The 16,003-nt window shown below is 34.1% G+C and overlaps 1 protein-coding gene across 1 annotated transcript; it reads left to right on the plus strand.

The window, feature by feature from the left end:
* The first annotated feature begins 1,009 nt into the window (after positions 1-1,009).
* On the plus strand, positions 1,010-14,798 carry LOC142976817 (transmembrane protease serine 9-like). The gene is made up of 14 exons (XM_076120385.1): positions 1,010-1,325; positions 1,771-1,852; positions 3,660-3,822; positions 4,524-4,729; positions 5,903-6,114; positions 6,672-6,729; positions 6,902-7,020; positions 7,995-8,066; positions 8,331-8,439; positions 10,017-10,179; positions 10,529-10,734; positions 13,039-13,244; positions 13,752-13,809; positions 14,592-14,798. Exons 1-14 carry the CDS (start codon positions 1,257-1,259, stop codon positions 14,711-14,713), a joined length of 1,845 nt encoding a protein of 614 aa, XP_075976500.1. The 5' UTR covers positions 1,010-1,256; the 3' UTR covers positions 14,714-14,798.
* The last annotated feature ends 1,205 nt before the right edge of the window (positions 14,799-16,003 follow it).

Below are 16,003 nucleotides of genomic sequence, written 5' to 3' on the forward strand. Positions count from 1 at the left end.
TTTTTTTCAGATGAATTTTAGTTGTCTTTTGGGTGTAAGCTTAATTTTAGATTTACATGCGTGTATTCAATTAGTCCTACAATTCATATTTGAGCAAATAGTGTATCTGAGTAATAAATTACTTAAATTACCTTGTTTAAAATTCTTTATAGGCTTAACTCTAGGTAAGAAAAGAGTTATGTTAATCATCGATTTCTAGAACTACTGGCACAGTGCCATAAATTCAAATCAAATTGTTTTAAGAGCGGTAAGTTGCTGCAGTTGGTAGAAAAAGATTGATCGGTAAATCGTGTGTATGATCAATATGGTTGATTTAATCGATCTAATACTCAGGTATTCAGGCATATCAACCTTCTATTTGTACTAAGCACTAATAGTACTGACGAAGGCAGTGTAATCTTCCTACTACGGCTATCACGCGACTAAATATTTAGAGAAGCATGAAACAAATACAGAGAGCAAGAGTTAAAACCAAGTTGAACAAAAACGAGTTGTAACAATTTCGAGTTTTAAAAATTAAATCTGTAACATTAAACAATACATAAAAATGTTAACATTATGGTAACGTGTCTGAATTCCACAGCCCAATAAAATTTACAATTTTTAATCAAATAATTAGGCATTGTAATTTATTCAAGGGACATTTTATTTCAGCGTTGTAATTAAAAATTCGGCACTCTTTTAAAAGCACACATAATCGAATGCAATCATATCGATACGAAGGGAGCGAACCCATATTTATTAGTCTGTATTGCAGCATAATTGCATCTGGAGTTACACAGGTAACCGTGACTCTATTACTATAGGAATAAGATTCAAAATCATCTCGCGATTAGCGGTAGATGTGAGTTGTGTCAATGACCGCGGAGGTCATTGCCAAATAAAGCGCTCATTCGCAAAGCCCTCGGAACGCTAAAATGACGCCTCCATTCATTAGAATATAACCAAAACCCCAATCTATATTAACTATTTTAATAAGAAAGTGGCTACTTCATGGTAGCCAGTCGGATATAACGGACAACAATCCGTAATACCGGCCCGGTTTAAAAAATCGAAATTCAATATTAAATTTTGAGTGCGTCCGAGCAACATTTTAAAGTCTCTGTACCCATAAAGTGCGTTGAGATCGAAGACATGACTTAGTGTATCAAAAACATTGAACCTTAAACACATGCAACTTTCTAAAGAGAGTTTTTAAAATAATTTGTTGCAAAAATTTGTAAAAGTGTTTGTGTTTTGAAATATTTTGTTTGACAATGTTGTTGTGTGTTGTGTTTTGTTTTCTATGTGCGTTGGTCGGTAGCAGTCCGCACTCTCTTAATAAGGTAGGTGAAGTAACAGTAATAGTTGACAGTATTTCGATTTGAATTCTAAACGGTAGTGCCTCCCACGCGAGTGATACTGATCGGTATATGTAATTAGATAACACTGATTTACATAATTTATGTACTAGTGCGACATTTCAACAGGTATAGTAATTTGTTGATAAAAATAGATGGCAAATTGATTCTAGCGGCCATGAAACGTCGCAATCTTTAAAAAAAGTTGTCTAATATAAACTCCCATGTCCCTGTGTTATTTTCCTTTTTTTATATATTTTATAGTATACTTATTTAAATAAAATAATAGATAAGCTTAAATTTTCGAATTTATAATGAATTTGAAAAAAAATGTGACTGTGCGTTTTAAACACAAAATATCGAGTAACAATTTTGGAATTTTTCAGTGCCTATCAATTCATCATGATTCAATTAATTATCTTTTTCATAGGACAGTTTAGTGATATCAGAAGGGTCTTTCCAGCATCCTTCTAAACTTATGAAGAGAGCATTACGGGAATGTGAAGACTGCGGTAAGTTTCATCTTTTAATAAGAACCATATTTATCTGTAATGATACTTAATTATAATAATGATTAAATAAATAGTATTACGGACAGATTACGAGTGCATATTGTCCTTTTTGTTACATTACTTATCAAACTTACTCCAGAATTATGATTCTTAGTCAATAGTTATTTTGTACACACTTATTCAGTTTGATATGCCGTAATCTGACAATTTCCGTGGCTACACAGATCTTTTGGCAATCGTGCCAACAATAAATCAATAAATCTGCCTTTTCACTTTTTTCAGAAACCAAAAGTGAATCTAATTTTACCCATTATTTGTCATAAAATACATAGTATGGTACTAAACAATCGATGATCGCTGCAGATTGTCGCAAAAGATTCAAAACTTGCTGTTCGGTTAGATACAAGGATATCATATAAAGTATCAAGTTACAATATTTTTTGCTGAAAATAAGATGAATGTCCAAAGTCTTGAAAGACACAGTTTTACCTCCTATACCAACACTTAAAGTATCTTGCAAATCTTAAGGCTCTTCACCACTTCAAATGTTATTCTTTCATATTACAAGCTTTTAGCAAACACTCAAGTTTAATCCGAGACTCGACAGTTACGTTTGCAAGTGCCTCAAGTAATTGGAAAACATAATGTTAAGAACTTTATGTGTGGTTTTCCCTAAAGGGTCAGGAAGGTGAGGACAGGACATTACTACTGTATAATGATGAAGACAAGTTTATTAGTTAGGCGGAAAGTTCTTCGGTGGATACAGAATTTTAGTAGGGGTTTCAAATGCTTTTGCTTTAATATTACCCCATGGAATTGAAAGTATATTTACCACAGAAATCTATACTAATATTATAATCTATACTAATCTATACTTCTATACTATACTAATATTATAAAGCTGAAGAGTTTGTTTGTTTGAACGCGCTAATCTCATAAACTACCGGTCCGATTTGAAAAATTCTTTAAGGGTTAGATAGTCCATTTATCGAGGAAGGTTATAGGCTATATATCATATATAGCCTATAACCTGCCTCACGCTACTACCAATAGGAGCAGAGTACCAGTGAAATGTTACAAAAACGGGGGAAACTATGACCCATTCTCTTTTATGTGTCGCAAGCGAAGTTGCGCGGGTCAGCTAGTTAAGTATAAGAGAGTTCAATGGAGACGATGATTAAATTCCAGACCTAAAAGGGAGTCGATCAATGTTTACTGTCAACTTTTGGTTTCAAAGTCAAGTAAAGTTGTCTCGATGTTTAAATAAATCATCTTGTATGGTAATTGATACTATACCCGGAATGCGTGTGGCATCATCTGCTTGACAAAGATTCGCCCTCGAACTAACAAATTGTGAGGATCAGAATGGGTCAATAATGCGACCGTTTTAGGAGGTTTCCTTTTGTGTTGAATATTTATAATAATGATAACCAAAATTATTTCGATGTCCATTGTATTCTTATTTATGAAGTGCATTATTTTGTTGACCGATATCAATTTATTATTAGGATCAAAGCAATTTTTACAATCCTACACAACTCGATTTTGTATGAATTGGTCATCACCTTTCAAGAAAATTTATGCTCTTTTTCGAATCTGCCTTGAGCTCTGCCAGTTGTTTCTTCGGTGCAGGTATTAAGAGACTGAGTATCTTGAATATTTTTATTGACAACGTAAATGACAGTCGCTCGATCTGCTATAACTATTACAAGCTTGTCTTATCTTAGTAAAGTCACACTTATTATGGGTTTATTCCAGGCCATATTGATTTTGAGATTTCATTATATCATTGTTTTTATCTTTTTAGCATGTGGCGAGCGTAATGAAGAAGGGCGAGTAGTAGGTGGGATAGGCTCCAGTGTCAATGCATTCCCATGGCTTGCTCGGGTCATTTACCAGAAGTCCTTCGGATGTGCAGCCTCGCTCATCAACGATAGATACGTCGTCACTGCAGCACATTGCATGAAAGGGTGAGTGCCTTGGAAGAAATAACTTAAAAGATTTGGGGAGATTGACTCATTTTTAGTACTTCTTTAAGGATAACTGATGTTCTCGATAGTTGATAGAGCCAAAAAATTACCATCTGTTTATCAGTTTTCACTTTATTTTGGTACTTTTCCTTATTTGTTGTATTTGATGACAAAAACTTTGCATCCTTTCCGAGAAATTGACTGACTAACAGCCGCATACAAAATGTTATTCCGATGCATCCGAGAATACGTGCTTAGGTTCTATTAAGAGAAATTCCGATTTCTGATGCTACTTCCAAAATATTTCACATTATATGAAAAAATAATTTTGTTTAAAACCTATCGAAAGGCAATAAACTACATATATATATTTTATTTCTAGTTAAACTGAGTATTTGTATTTTAGTACGCCAGCTATCGTGTCACTAACAAAACTTTACTTTTTGGTCCAGATAGACAACTTTCGGGAAAATTACTGAGTACAGTCAGCGTCAGAAATATGTATACAACGTTACATTTTCAATCGTTCTTTATTGTTTCAAAATATGTATTTTATTGATATAGTCAACGAACATTATGGTTGCAAAATTACTTAGGAATTTAGTTGCAGTAGTAAATCAATTTCTGACGCTACTGTACTGTCTAGAATAATTTTACTTTTAGTTATTGTTTTTCAAAATTTCTTCACAATTTTTTTTCAGTTTCATGTGGTACATGTTTCGAGTGACATTCGGCGAACACGACCGATGTGATCGGACCCAAATCGCAGCCACCAGATATGTGGTAAAGGTGATCGCTCATAACTTTACCCTGGATGTTCTAAGTAATGATATCGCGCTGTTAAGGTTAAGCAGCCCTGTTGAGTACTCGCATGCAGTACGGCCTGTTTGTCTACCGACTAGGAAAGGTATGTTTATACATACACATTTGAATAATTATAATTACAATAAATTTTAAGTGATGCTCACAAGTAGTTCTGTTTCTATGTTGCACGTCAAAGTGACAAAGATAACATAATACTTATGAGTTGCTTAGAGTTATTCACTAGTTATTCTAGTTTATTCACTAGGCTGTTAGTTGAGAAGGTACTGCATTAGTTCTCAGTTCGTCTTGACTTCATGAGCAACAACACATTAAAAATGTGTGTTAGTGGTAGGTATATGTACCGAATATATTAAAACAGGAGTACCATAACCATATGATGGTCCTAAAGACAGAAGTTTATGAAAAATTAAACTATTTTGCATAATCGATCGATTAGGATCGATGCTCGTGAGTTACGCTAATAAGTTTTTGAAAATATTAAAATCTTATTAGCATTTATTGAATTTTAATGAAGGGTTTTTTGAATACCATCGACATGAACAGGAGGGGTTACATCTGCAATATTTTTATGATCAAAGGCAAAAATATGGTTCATCGCCTCTATTGCGTTTTGCTAACCTGCATCAGGGCAAAATAAATCTTTTATTAATTGAAAGGGACATGATTTGCACCGAAAAAGGAATATAACAAAAAACTACCGCTTTTTGGTTTTGAGACCGTGTTTAATAAATCTAAAGAGGCCGACGTTTTCTCGAACAATGTTTTATTGCAAATAACTTAGGGTCCCTTAGTCCCTAACACATTTATTGCTTAATACACAGTCGTTAAATATATTCCAAGCACATTTATTTCCATGAAAGTTTTCCTCTTTTTATAACTTCTTTTACAGCACCAACTTTTTACGATGAAACGACTTTTTTGGGTAGGTTTTATAACTTATAATTGAATAATGACCGATGAGTTAAATAAATTAGGAACGAATAAAATATTAACGTGAACTTTTTTTTCATTTTAAGGCTTTATATGCGAATGTGGCCACATACATTTACTCGTATGTAAGAAGAAATTCTAATTGGATGCGAGCCAAACACTTTTTGTTTAAGCCAGAGTTTCGTTTGACTAGAGAATATCTGGGGATGTTAATTTATTTTCGATTCCCTATTTTATTTTTTAAGCTTTCCGATTTTATGTCTAGATTCCACCTCAAAAATATTCTCAACTTCATACAAACTTTGACCTTATTATTTTTACTCAGTTCCAGAAAACCTCTACACGGACACAATGGCAACGGTAGCAGGCTGGGGAGCTGTCAACGAGACCGGCAAATGGTCGTGCACTCTCTTAGAAGCCGAACTGCCAGTACTTAGCAATGAAGCCTGTCGTAATACTAAATACAACGCTACTAAGATCAAAGATGTTATGATGTGTGCTGGATACCCTGAGACTGCGCATAAAGATGCTTGCACGGTAAGGTTTAAAAGAAGGTATTTTGGTTTACTTGGCTCTATTTACATCGTTTATTTCTATGTTTTGCTCCGTTAGTAGTTTTTGAAAAAGAATCTTATGTCCTTTTTCGGAATATGATGTCATCCATGATTTTTTTAAATTAAAATTGGTTAAAAGACATTTCCAAAATGAGACAAGAGAGGAGACGAAGTTATTTTCGCATTTAATATCTGTATTCGCATATAAGATTACACCAATATTTGGGTGATTATTTTTTCCTTACATTCGTTTAGTGGCTAGACTAGTTTACCACTACTACTAGAGTTAAACGATTCAGGGGCCTTTGACTTGCAATTTAGATAATATGATATTATTATATGCAACACGAAAATATGAAAATTAATATGAATATATTTTAGAATCGCTCCAAATGAAAGGTCAAAGTTGGTCCACAAACAGTAATTAAAATTGGCTGATTGATTTTCATGTCAGGATTATTCAATAGAATCAATATAAGATAGGTACCCCTATATATATTTTTTTGAAATTATATTTATTTACCAGCCATTATTTTTCAGGGAGACAGCGGCGGTCCTTTGGTTGCGGAGAATGAAGAGCATATGTATGACTTGATAGGTAAGGCTCCTTATTGGCTATTTCAAAACAAATAGGTTGTTATTTTGATCTCCATTTTTCTCTCGCTCATGAATTTGAGTCTTAACTTACTAAATGTATCAGAAAACATCGATATTGTACGTATAATTGTTAATTAGATATTAATACTCTACATAATAATATGTCTTTCCAGGCATCGTGTCATGGGGCTACGGCTGTGCAAGAAAAGGGTATCCAGGAGTGTACACAAGAGTTACCAGATATCTGGACTGGATCAAAGATAACACTGCCGACGCCTGTTACTGCAAGTACTGAAATCTTGCCATTGTAACTTGAGTTTATTCGTCACTGAAGCCAAGTTCTACCACTAGTGGATAAATAGCACATAGTTTCATATTATGGAATTTTGAGTTGTATTCATACGTTGGTTGTCATCTTATCCCGAGGTTACCTGACACGTATTTATAAGCTGTAAAACTGGCCTTTTCTCTATAAGATATCGAGTAGTTGACGGATAAACAAATTAGTTTATAATATTAAGCATTTGTGATAATTATTACTTATACAAGTGTTGTAGCGTATTCAAGTCGCGGCATCTCCGAATTTAATTCGAGTAGCAATAATATACCAATTAATTTTATGGCATTAATACCTCGCTTTTCGTCGTAGTCAAAGAATGTGAACGAAATGCAATAAATAATATTTTTTACTAAACCTGCAGTTTGTTTTTATAACTTTTAAATAAGTATCAATCATTTTTTTATAATGATAGCCCGCTGTGTTGATATTGAAATTGGTTTTAGGATATTAAATTAATCAAGTTTTTATTTTCGCTCATTTTGGAAGTAATCAAATAAATCATGACTAAGGAAATATTAGTATAGTTTGTAACGGTAGTATTATATTTTCATTAAGCTTTATTCGCTACTTAAACTTAATAGTTTAACACGAAAATCTGGTTTGCGATACCTATCTAATGCAATTTTGATTCGCATCCTATCTAAATGCAAATTTTATTTGCTGACCTGTCCATTGCGTTTCAGGTACACAATATTATTAATATTCTCCTAGTTTCTCAGCAATGAATAGTGAAATGGGATCCAGGATCTAGCTTAGTAAGTGTAGTGTTATGTATGATGTAAATGTTAGTGTACAACATAGTAGTGGTTCAAGTTTATGAAGCCAGTTGTATGGGTGCAACGTCCCCATTCCTCCCTCAGTGTCCCGTTGTCGGTCCACGCCTAACCTGGTTAGATGCACCTGTGGTATACGAATTGATTTGTTAGTGCAAATTGATGGAAAGCATGTGGAAAATCGTGTTGGTCATTGTGATTAGTGTGTACATTGTTAATTGTGAGGTAAGTTTAATTTAATACTATTTTGATTTTGCGGCAAGATTTTCTGTCACGAGCTTTTATGACAGATTTGTTAAGAAAATTGTAGCTTTAATGAATAAGAAGACTTTGTTATTTTTATGCTAATTTTTGATGCAAAACTTGAAAGTTTAACACGAATACGCGATTGTCTATAGAAAAATAGACAATCGTTTAATGTCAAAGTTATTATTTAAGAATTATTTTGTTATTTGGACAAATGACGGTGAATCTATACTTTATTTTAAGGAGGGTGTACAAAATGGTACAGAAACAACGACAGAGTCAACTACAGAAGCAGCAGCTACCGAGCCAATGCCTGATGATGGTGAATTTTATAGCCGCAAGTGTAATTGCCGTATGTATACAGAATTTATCTTTTTACTGTAGTCTAAGCCTATGAAGCCCTAATGTAAAGCCTTTTATTGAGACAATGACACTCTTTCTGAAACTTGTTTTATTTTTCTCGCGATTTTTTTTTTCCTTTTGGTTTTAAATAAGTCGAAACGTAAGATAACAGTTTAAAAATACTTAAACCCTTACATCATCTTTGGCTCTGCTCAAGACGTTTTAGGAATTCCCACATACTTTCATGATAATCAAACTCGCGGTATAGCGTAAGTTAGTAATAAAATTGATCATATCATCATTGATTTTATGATCCGCTCTAAAGTGCGAACATCACGACCCACTGCCGAAGCCCGTTGGAAACAGTAAAAACTTTTGTTCGTTGAGTCACATGATGCGTCAGAGATCAGGGTTCAAACAAAAGCGCTAAGTAGTAACGGTACTAAAGTTTTAATAAAAAACAAGCCTATATAAGCCGATGAACACGTAGAGTACAGTCACGAGCAAAGTATGTTTTTATAGAATGTCAGATTTTAAATAGTCCTCTTTTGTATAAAAATATTTATTTAATTATTTTATTAGACAAAAGTAAATACATAAGAAGTTAATAAACTGTTGTGTGTGACAATGTGTATATATTTTTGCTTTTGGTTGTACACTGGCGTTTGTGTACTCGTATTAAATATAACATAAATCTCAATCTCACATTTTCAAACTTGCTAATGTCACGTAATATAATAACAAAGCGGCTGCAAGTAAATTAACTACAGTCTAAAAATTAGATCGAAAATTTGACAGTGTCTTAATTATATGTATGGCTATGTCATTTTTTGCGCGTTACTCTACTATTAATACTAAAAACTGGGCAGGATATAAGTATTAACTTTTACCGAAATTAATTAAGGCTATAAATATTTTTTAGCTATAATTTGTCATAGATTAATAAGTGTTTGCTTTCTTTACTTAATTAAGATTAATATACCTAATTCTACTCTACATGCCCCTCATATTTAGCATTTAAAACAGTTTAAATAAAACCCATTTATTATTCGAAAACATTTTGTCTTTTCAAACATATTTAAAGACTTTTATCCTTATTGATGATAATTTAAACGGTATAATATGTTAACAAAATATTTCGATTAGTTAGTTAGTGATAAATGAGTTTTTACCGTTAGCTGCATCCCACGCAAGACATTGAAGGTTCATCCCCGATATAAGGAAAGGAAAGGAAATGAGGAATATCTTTAAACAATCTTAGTGTGGCACTTGAAATCGCACTTGATCAGCGTATATATATATATATATATATATATAGCTCTTTTCTATCCTTCAGGCATTAGTCCAACAATTAGTTGTTCTATTATTTTATCGAGCTGTTGCGCGATTTTCTGCCACTATCGACAATAGGGTAGCTATGAGAAAATGTTGCATGAAATTCTGATCAACGTCTCTATCAGGCACCGTGAGGACTTATTTTAGAGTAGATTTTTGAAGTCAAACTCTCGATAGTACAGAATCGTGCAACTGTTAGTCCAGTAATGGGAGAGTACGTGCACAAAATACTAATTTCTGTGTGATTTCCAGGTTGTGGTGAACGTAACGAAGCGTCCCGTATCGTGGGTGGAGTGGAGACAGCTGTGAACGAGTTTCCCTGGGTAGCGAGACTGTCGTACCATAACAAGTTCTACTGCGGGGGTTCGCTCATCAATGATCGATACGTCCTCACTGCTGCACACTGTGTTAAAACGTAAGTTAGAAACTGTAACTAAGTATCTGTAAAATACTAGAGACGATTTTATTAGTCGGCAATTGACTTTTATTCAAATGTCTCACACATTTGAATAAAAGTCAATTGCCGATTTGCTTGTTAACTGCATGTGGGATTGGATCTGGGATTGTGGGATTGCTAGGCCGAGATAATAGACCGAACCGACCGCGCGCGATACTAGCATTCACGACCTCTCATTAATATAGACCATCAGAACGCACACTGCAACAAATCAAAGTTTATCCAATAAAGATCATTTCTCGTAATTTTTAAAGTATTTATCCTTATCCCTTCTTCTCTTGAAATAATATAATTTTCAATTCCTCAGGTTCATGTGGTTCATGGTGCGAGTAACCTTGGGAGAGCACAACCGCTGCAATAACACCCATCGTCCAGTGACGCGCTATATCATACAAGTTGTCTCTAAGAACTTTACCTTCGCCAACTTCAACGACGACATAGCTGTGCTAAAAATGAATAGCGTGGTACCAATAACGGACACTGTTAAACCTGTGTGCTTGCCGACGAATGATCGTAAGTTTATTCCCAACCGTAAAGACCAGTAATTCACTACTAGTATCGACTACCGACAACCGACCTGTCATCGAGAAATTTTGTATGATAATCTGATCAGCGCCTCTGAAGGTCGTCCAAGGAACTATTTTAGCAGTACATTTTAAATGTCAAATTATCGATACTCGACAGTATGGACTGTACAGAACTGCGCTACACTGTGCGTATTGTGTATCTCAGTTGACAAAGTACGTCAATTTGATAACTATTGTGTAGTACATTGCTGCATTAACGTATTGTATTGATCACTATAATTTCAGGAAAAGAGCAATGCATAGCGTTGTAGCTTTCATATAGTTTTCAACTGAGATAGACAATAGCCCCTCTAGACTGCGCTTTATTCTCATGGGACAGCTGCCTATATTGTGATTATCGATCCAGTGTTTGTGCTAATTAATTTCACTGATCTAGGGTTATTAGCCTGAACTGAGCACATAAATATAATTAGTACTTTCGACACTTACTTTGGGTCATATTAGGTACCCCATATCTACTTCAATTTGCTTCAGTAGACAGACAGTTTCATCGAGCATTAATTTTCTGCTGTAGTTCATATAAATAATGTACCCTTAAAACGGTAAATATGTTGAATGCATTTTTTTCGTACGTTGAACTCTTAATTCAAGTATTTCTTACCAGCTTCATAATGCAATGCAAATGGCCAGTGACTTTTAGTTTTATTTGTTTTTTAAATAAGTACTGTATGCATAGATAATATTTAGAGTATAAGTGCTAATTACCAAAACAGTTAGTTCATGATTTTAATATTTAACTAAAAATATAATAATGTATTTGAATGAGTAGGTAGTGTTAATTTTTGTGTTCAAAAATGTATTCTTAACTAGTTATTGTTCACGAATTTGCTTGTGTCTCTTATAAGAAATCAGCTCCTGCACTACGATTTGGTCTTGTAAGAGGAATTTCTTTTTTTTTAAACTCATTACTGTCCCACTGCAGGGCAAGAGTCTCCTCCCAAATGAGGGAGGGGTAAAGACTTGAGTCCATCACGCTGGCCAAGTGCGGGTTGGAGATATGTGACAGTTACTAACAACTAATAAAAGGTGTTACAAAACGAGTCGTGAATCACACTAATAAAATAGTTCCATATGGGAAGCAAACTTCTTCCCGTTCAGTGACAGCGGCTTGGTGAAAACTTGTATTTCTCTGCCACTACCTTCTTTAACAGACTGTATTTATTATGGATAACAGGTTTATCCATTTTCTAATAAAAAAATGAATAAAAATCAGTTCAAGCATTTTTTATAGTAGGTCCTACAAACGAACACACTAAATGTCAATTTTAATATATGAATTCAAATTACTTAGTTCAGTATGCGTTATGCTCGAGTTAATTGATAACTATCTGAAAACATATTTAACCACGTTTGAAAACAGTCACGGGTTTTGAATTTTTAATGAAAAAATACATAATGCACAATTTTTCATTATTTAATTTTTCCCGAAAAATACACAAAAAAATTCTTCCTCCGGTTATTGCTCGCAGAGGCCCTTAAGGGGCGAACTTTTAATACTACAATACAGTATTGTTATAGTGCTCACCCAATATTAGGTCACGTGAATATTAATGAGTATGAGATGTTATTGTTATTTTTGTTTTTTAATATTTACGATTTTAAAAATAACCGACCGTCACGCCATTTTGCACGAGACGCGAAGGATACTTTTTAAGATAAAATGTTTCGAAGATAAAACGCAGCAGTGCGTAGTGATGATATATTATTTATTAAATTGTATCCAAAACCAAAAATACTGACGTCCATTTTAAACGGTACCCCTTTTATATGATGTATTCTTAGCATGACTTTTCCGAATTGATTACATTTTCTTAGCCTGTATTACATATTTAGAAAAAGTAAAATCTGTACCAAATACATTATTATAATACGTAATTGTCAAACCGAATAATCTTTTTAAAATAGTTTGATTTTCTGCATCTTACTAATATTATGATTAACATAAAGACAATTTAAACAATTTGAATAAAGTGGTAGCAAATGTATGAGATCTTGTTCAAACACCTGCTAACATATTTCTGAGTAAACACGTAGTGAGACCAGGGCTATCACGTATCTCAGTAGACAACTATTTCAAAGCCACTAAACTACATTGTTATCTTTTTTAATAGTGATATACACGGTACGTCGAAGAAGATATGTATTGAATAGTGGCTATCAATTTGACGTACGCTAGTTGAACGCTGAGATACATGATAAGCCCGCAGTCTTGCTTGCATTATGTTCTTAGATAAAACCTACGAAGGAGTCCACGCGATAGCAGCTGGCTGGGGCACGATGGGCGAGGGGAAGAACCACTCCTGTTACCTGAGAGAAGTCGAGCTGCCAGTCTTAAGCAACAAAGCTTGCAAGTCGGGGAAGTATACCGCGAATATGATCAGCGAGACCATGCTCTGTGCCGGGTATATGAGTGAAGGGAAGAAAGATACTTGTCAGGTAAAGTGATCGAGTAAGAAGTGTTTAAGAGAAAATAAATATAGCAGGGTCTCGGGAAATGAGGCGTTAACGAGTATTGGTTCTCATCCTGCATGGCTTTGTCTCGTTTTTAATTCTTAATCATTGCTTGTCCTACGACAATATATACTTGTCCTACAACAAGCAATGAAGGTCAAATGGACGGTTCTTTTGAGAGATATTTTAGATCCCTATCTAGCAGTTCTTATGGACAAAGATATAAACATGTTCCAGAAGATGTTTAGCTCCTGATGAATATTTTTTTCAAATAACCAAATCCACTATGTCAATAGTGGATTTGGTTATTTGAATTATTAGTCTCTGTCTCACTCAGTCTATTAAAGAAATATTCCAGAGTTTAAGTCAATAGAAGATAGTAAGTCTCCATTTGTTTAATTCACATAAAATGTATTACACGATCTTTCAATCACTATCTTTTATTTAAGTAAAGTTGTGAGTACATTAACTTATGTTTGTGTTATGTTCCAGGGAGACAGTGGAGGCCCATTGTCAGCGGAACGAAGTGACAAACGACATGAACAGTTAGGTCAGTATACAATACTTACTTACTACTATACTATATTTTGACAGGAAAATGTACCAAGTAGGTAGTTATTACGGTACAGACGGGAGCGTTGTCTTGCGGTACCTCTGCAGAATTTTAATGTGGGACTAACAGAAAAGATCGTAAGGCACAACTATTAAAGATAGGTAGAGCAGTTTCTTGGTTTTCTAAAGTCTAGTCTAGACCCTGTGAGATTAGGTTTCATGGTTATTAAAAAAAAAAAAAAAAACCTACTGCTGGGCAAGGGTCTCCTCCCGTAATGAGGGAGGGATTAGGCCTTGAGTCCACCACGCTGGCCAAGTGTGGGTTGGGAGCTATTATGCCTATGTTTTAATGATTAACTTCATACTATCTAATGTTTTGTAACAAAACATGTTCTGATGTTTTTCAATTTGACTACTTAATTGCAAAGTACTGGTATGCGATGCAGATTTTATTTACAACTAGCTGACCCGCGCAACTTCGCTTGCGTCACCGAAGAGAGAATGGTTCATAATTCTCCCCGTTTTTGTAACATTTTTCGTTGGTACTCCGCTCCTAATTGCTGTAGCTTGATGTTAAATAGCCTATAGCCTTTCTAGATAAATGGACTATCTAACACTGAAAGAATTTTTCAAATCGGACACGTAGTTCCTGAGATTAGCGCGTTCAAACAAACAAACAAACAAACAAACAAACAAACTCTTCAGCTTTATTATATTAGTATAGATGAGACCTATACCTATGTGTATTTCTTCCTAATAAAAGTCTGAACCTTTTTACAGGTGTGGTATCTTGGGGAATCGGCTGCGGTCGTGTCGGCTACCCGGGCGTGTACACCAGAGTCACTAAATATCTTGACTGGATTCGAACTAATACAAAATCCGGCTGCTTTTGTTCCGCCTAAACTTAAATGTAATTTATTGAATTTTATACCCTATTATTATTAAGACAGATTCATGTTATTTTGAGAAATATATTTATTTATTGAATGCTTCTTTGTTTGTAATGGAACAACCTTTTATAGTTATAATCATTTCCATATCAAACGTTTTTCTTAAACGCTCTCATTTCAAAACTAATCATCCGGATGTAGACTTTTATTTTTAGTTTTATACTCTCGGTTCATGTATAATAATTTTAAATAACCGTAATTATTATAGTTTATTAAAATCATTTCGTCTCACAGGCTATTTGTTGTAAGCTATGCATCGTTCGCTTAATTAAAACTTCATTAGGCGTAACTTACTAAAAATATTTCTCACACTTCATTTACAAACACTGACTTAAGTGTTCTGTTTTATATATTGTAAAAAAAATAACTTAATGTCATTTTTGCGTAGCCAAATGGCCCAATATGACATTATTTTCTGTGACTATGACACCCACCACAGGTGAATTCGTAGGCTGTGCCAATCTCAACTATGCAAGTCATCATCAGCTTCTACCAAGCGTACAGCTGAACGTCCCCGCCCTTCTTTTGCCGCCAATAATTACTTCTATAATAAATTATTCGAAGCATATAAGTGTGAAGTATAAACAATAATAATTGTAAAAACAAATTATCTGGTGAATCCAAAACGTTACAAGTTCTAGACTAAGATAACTACGTTGGTAACCACAATTCTTAAGGGCAACGTCTACCTATCATTTTGTAAGATTATGAAATAACTCTTGCGAAATTGCTCTGTTGCGGTAAAGCTGTATGAATAACTGAAGGCAAAATCTTTATTTTGAGTCATTTTCCGATGGTCTTAATAAGGTTTACCACAAGTATGTGCGTTTAAGATTGCATACTATAGGCAGTATAGACATCTAAATACTAAGGACACGCCTTACTTTTAGATCTGGTACTCAATTATTTATTATCTCTAAAAAATAATACGGATCTTCGAAAGTGCAGCTTCCTCTGACATAATAATTCACAATAAGGTACGTATTTTTCATATTCATCTGTCTATAGGCCACTCGTATTTGGCTATAATGGACTTGTATTGGACTTACGGCATTTCTTCTTTTATTCTGAGAAGAGAGCTGAGGTGATCTATGTAGGACGGAATTTAACTTGAGAAAAAAACTTATTTTAACAAAATATCGTCGATTAAATATTTAACAAAGACCTTGAACTCAAATTTTTCGCAATACTACTACTATTTTTAGGTGTATTGTTCTAATAAAAGGTGTTTTCCAAGCAATT

The sequence above is a fragment of the Anticarsia gemmatalis genome, chromosome 11 (assembly GCF_050436995.1).
Source record: "Anticarsia gemmatalis isolate Benzon Research Colony breed Stoneville strain chromosome 11, ilAntGemm2 primary, whole genome shotgun sequence".
In the NCBI taxonomy this organism is placed as follows: domain Eukaryota; kingdom Metazoa; phylum Arthropoda; class Insecta; order Lepidoptera; family Erebidae; genus Anticarsia; species Anticarsia gemmatalis.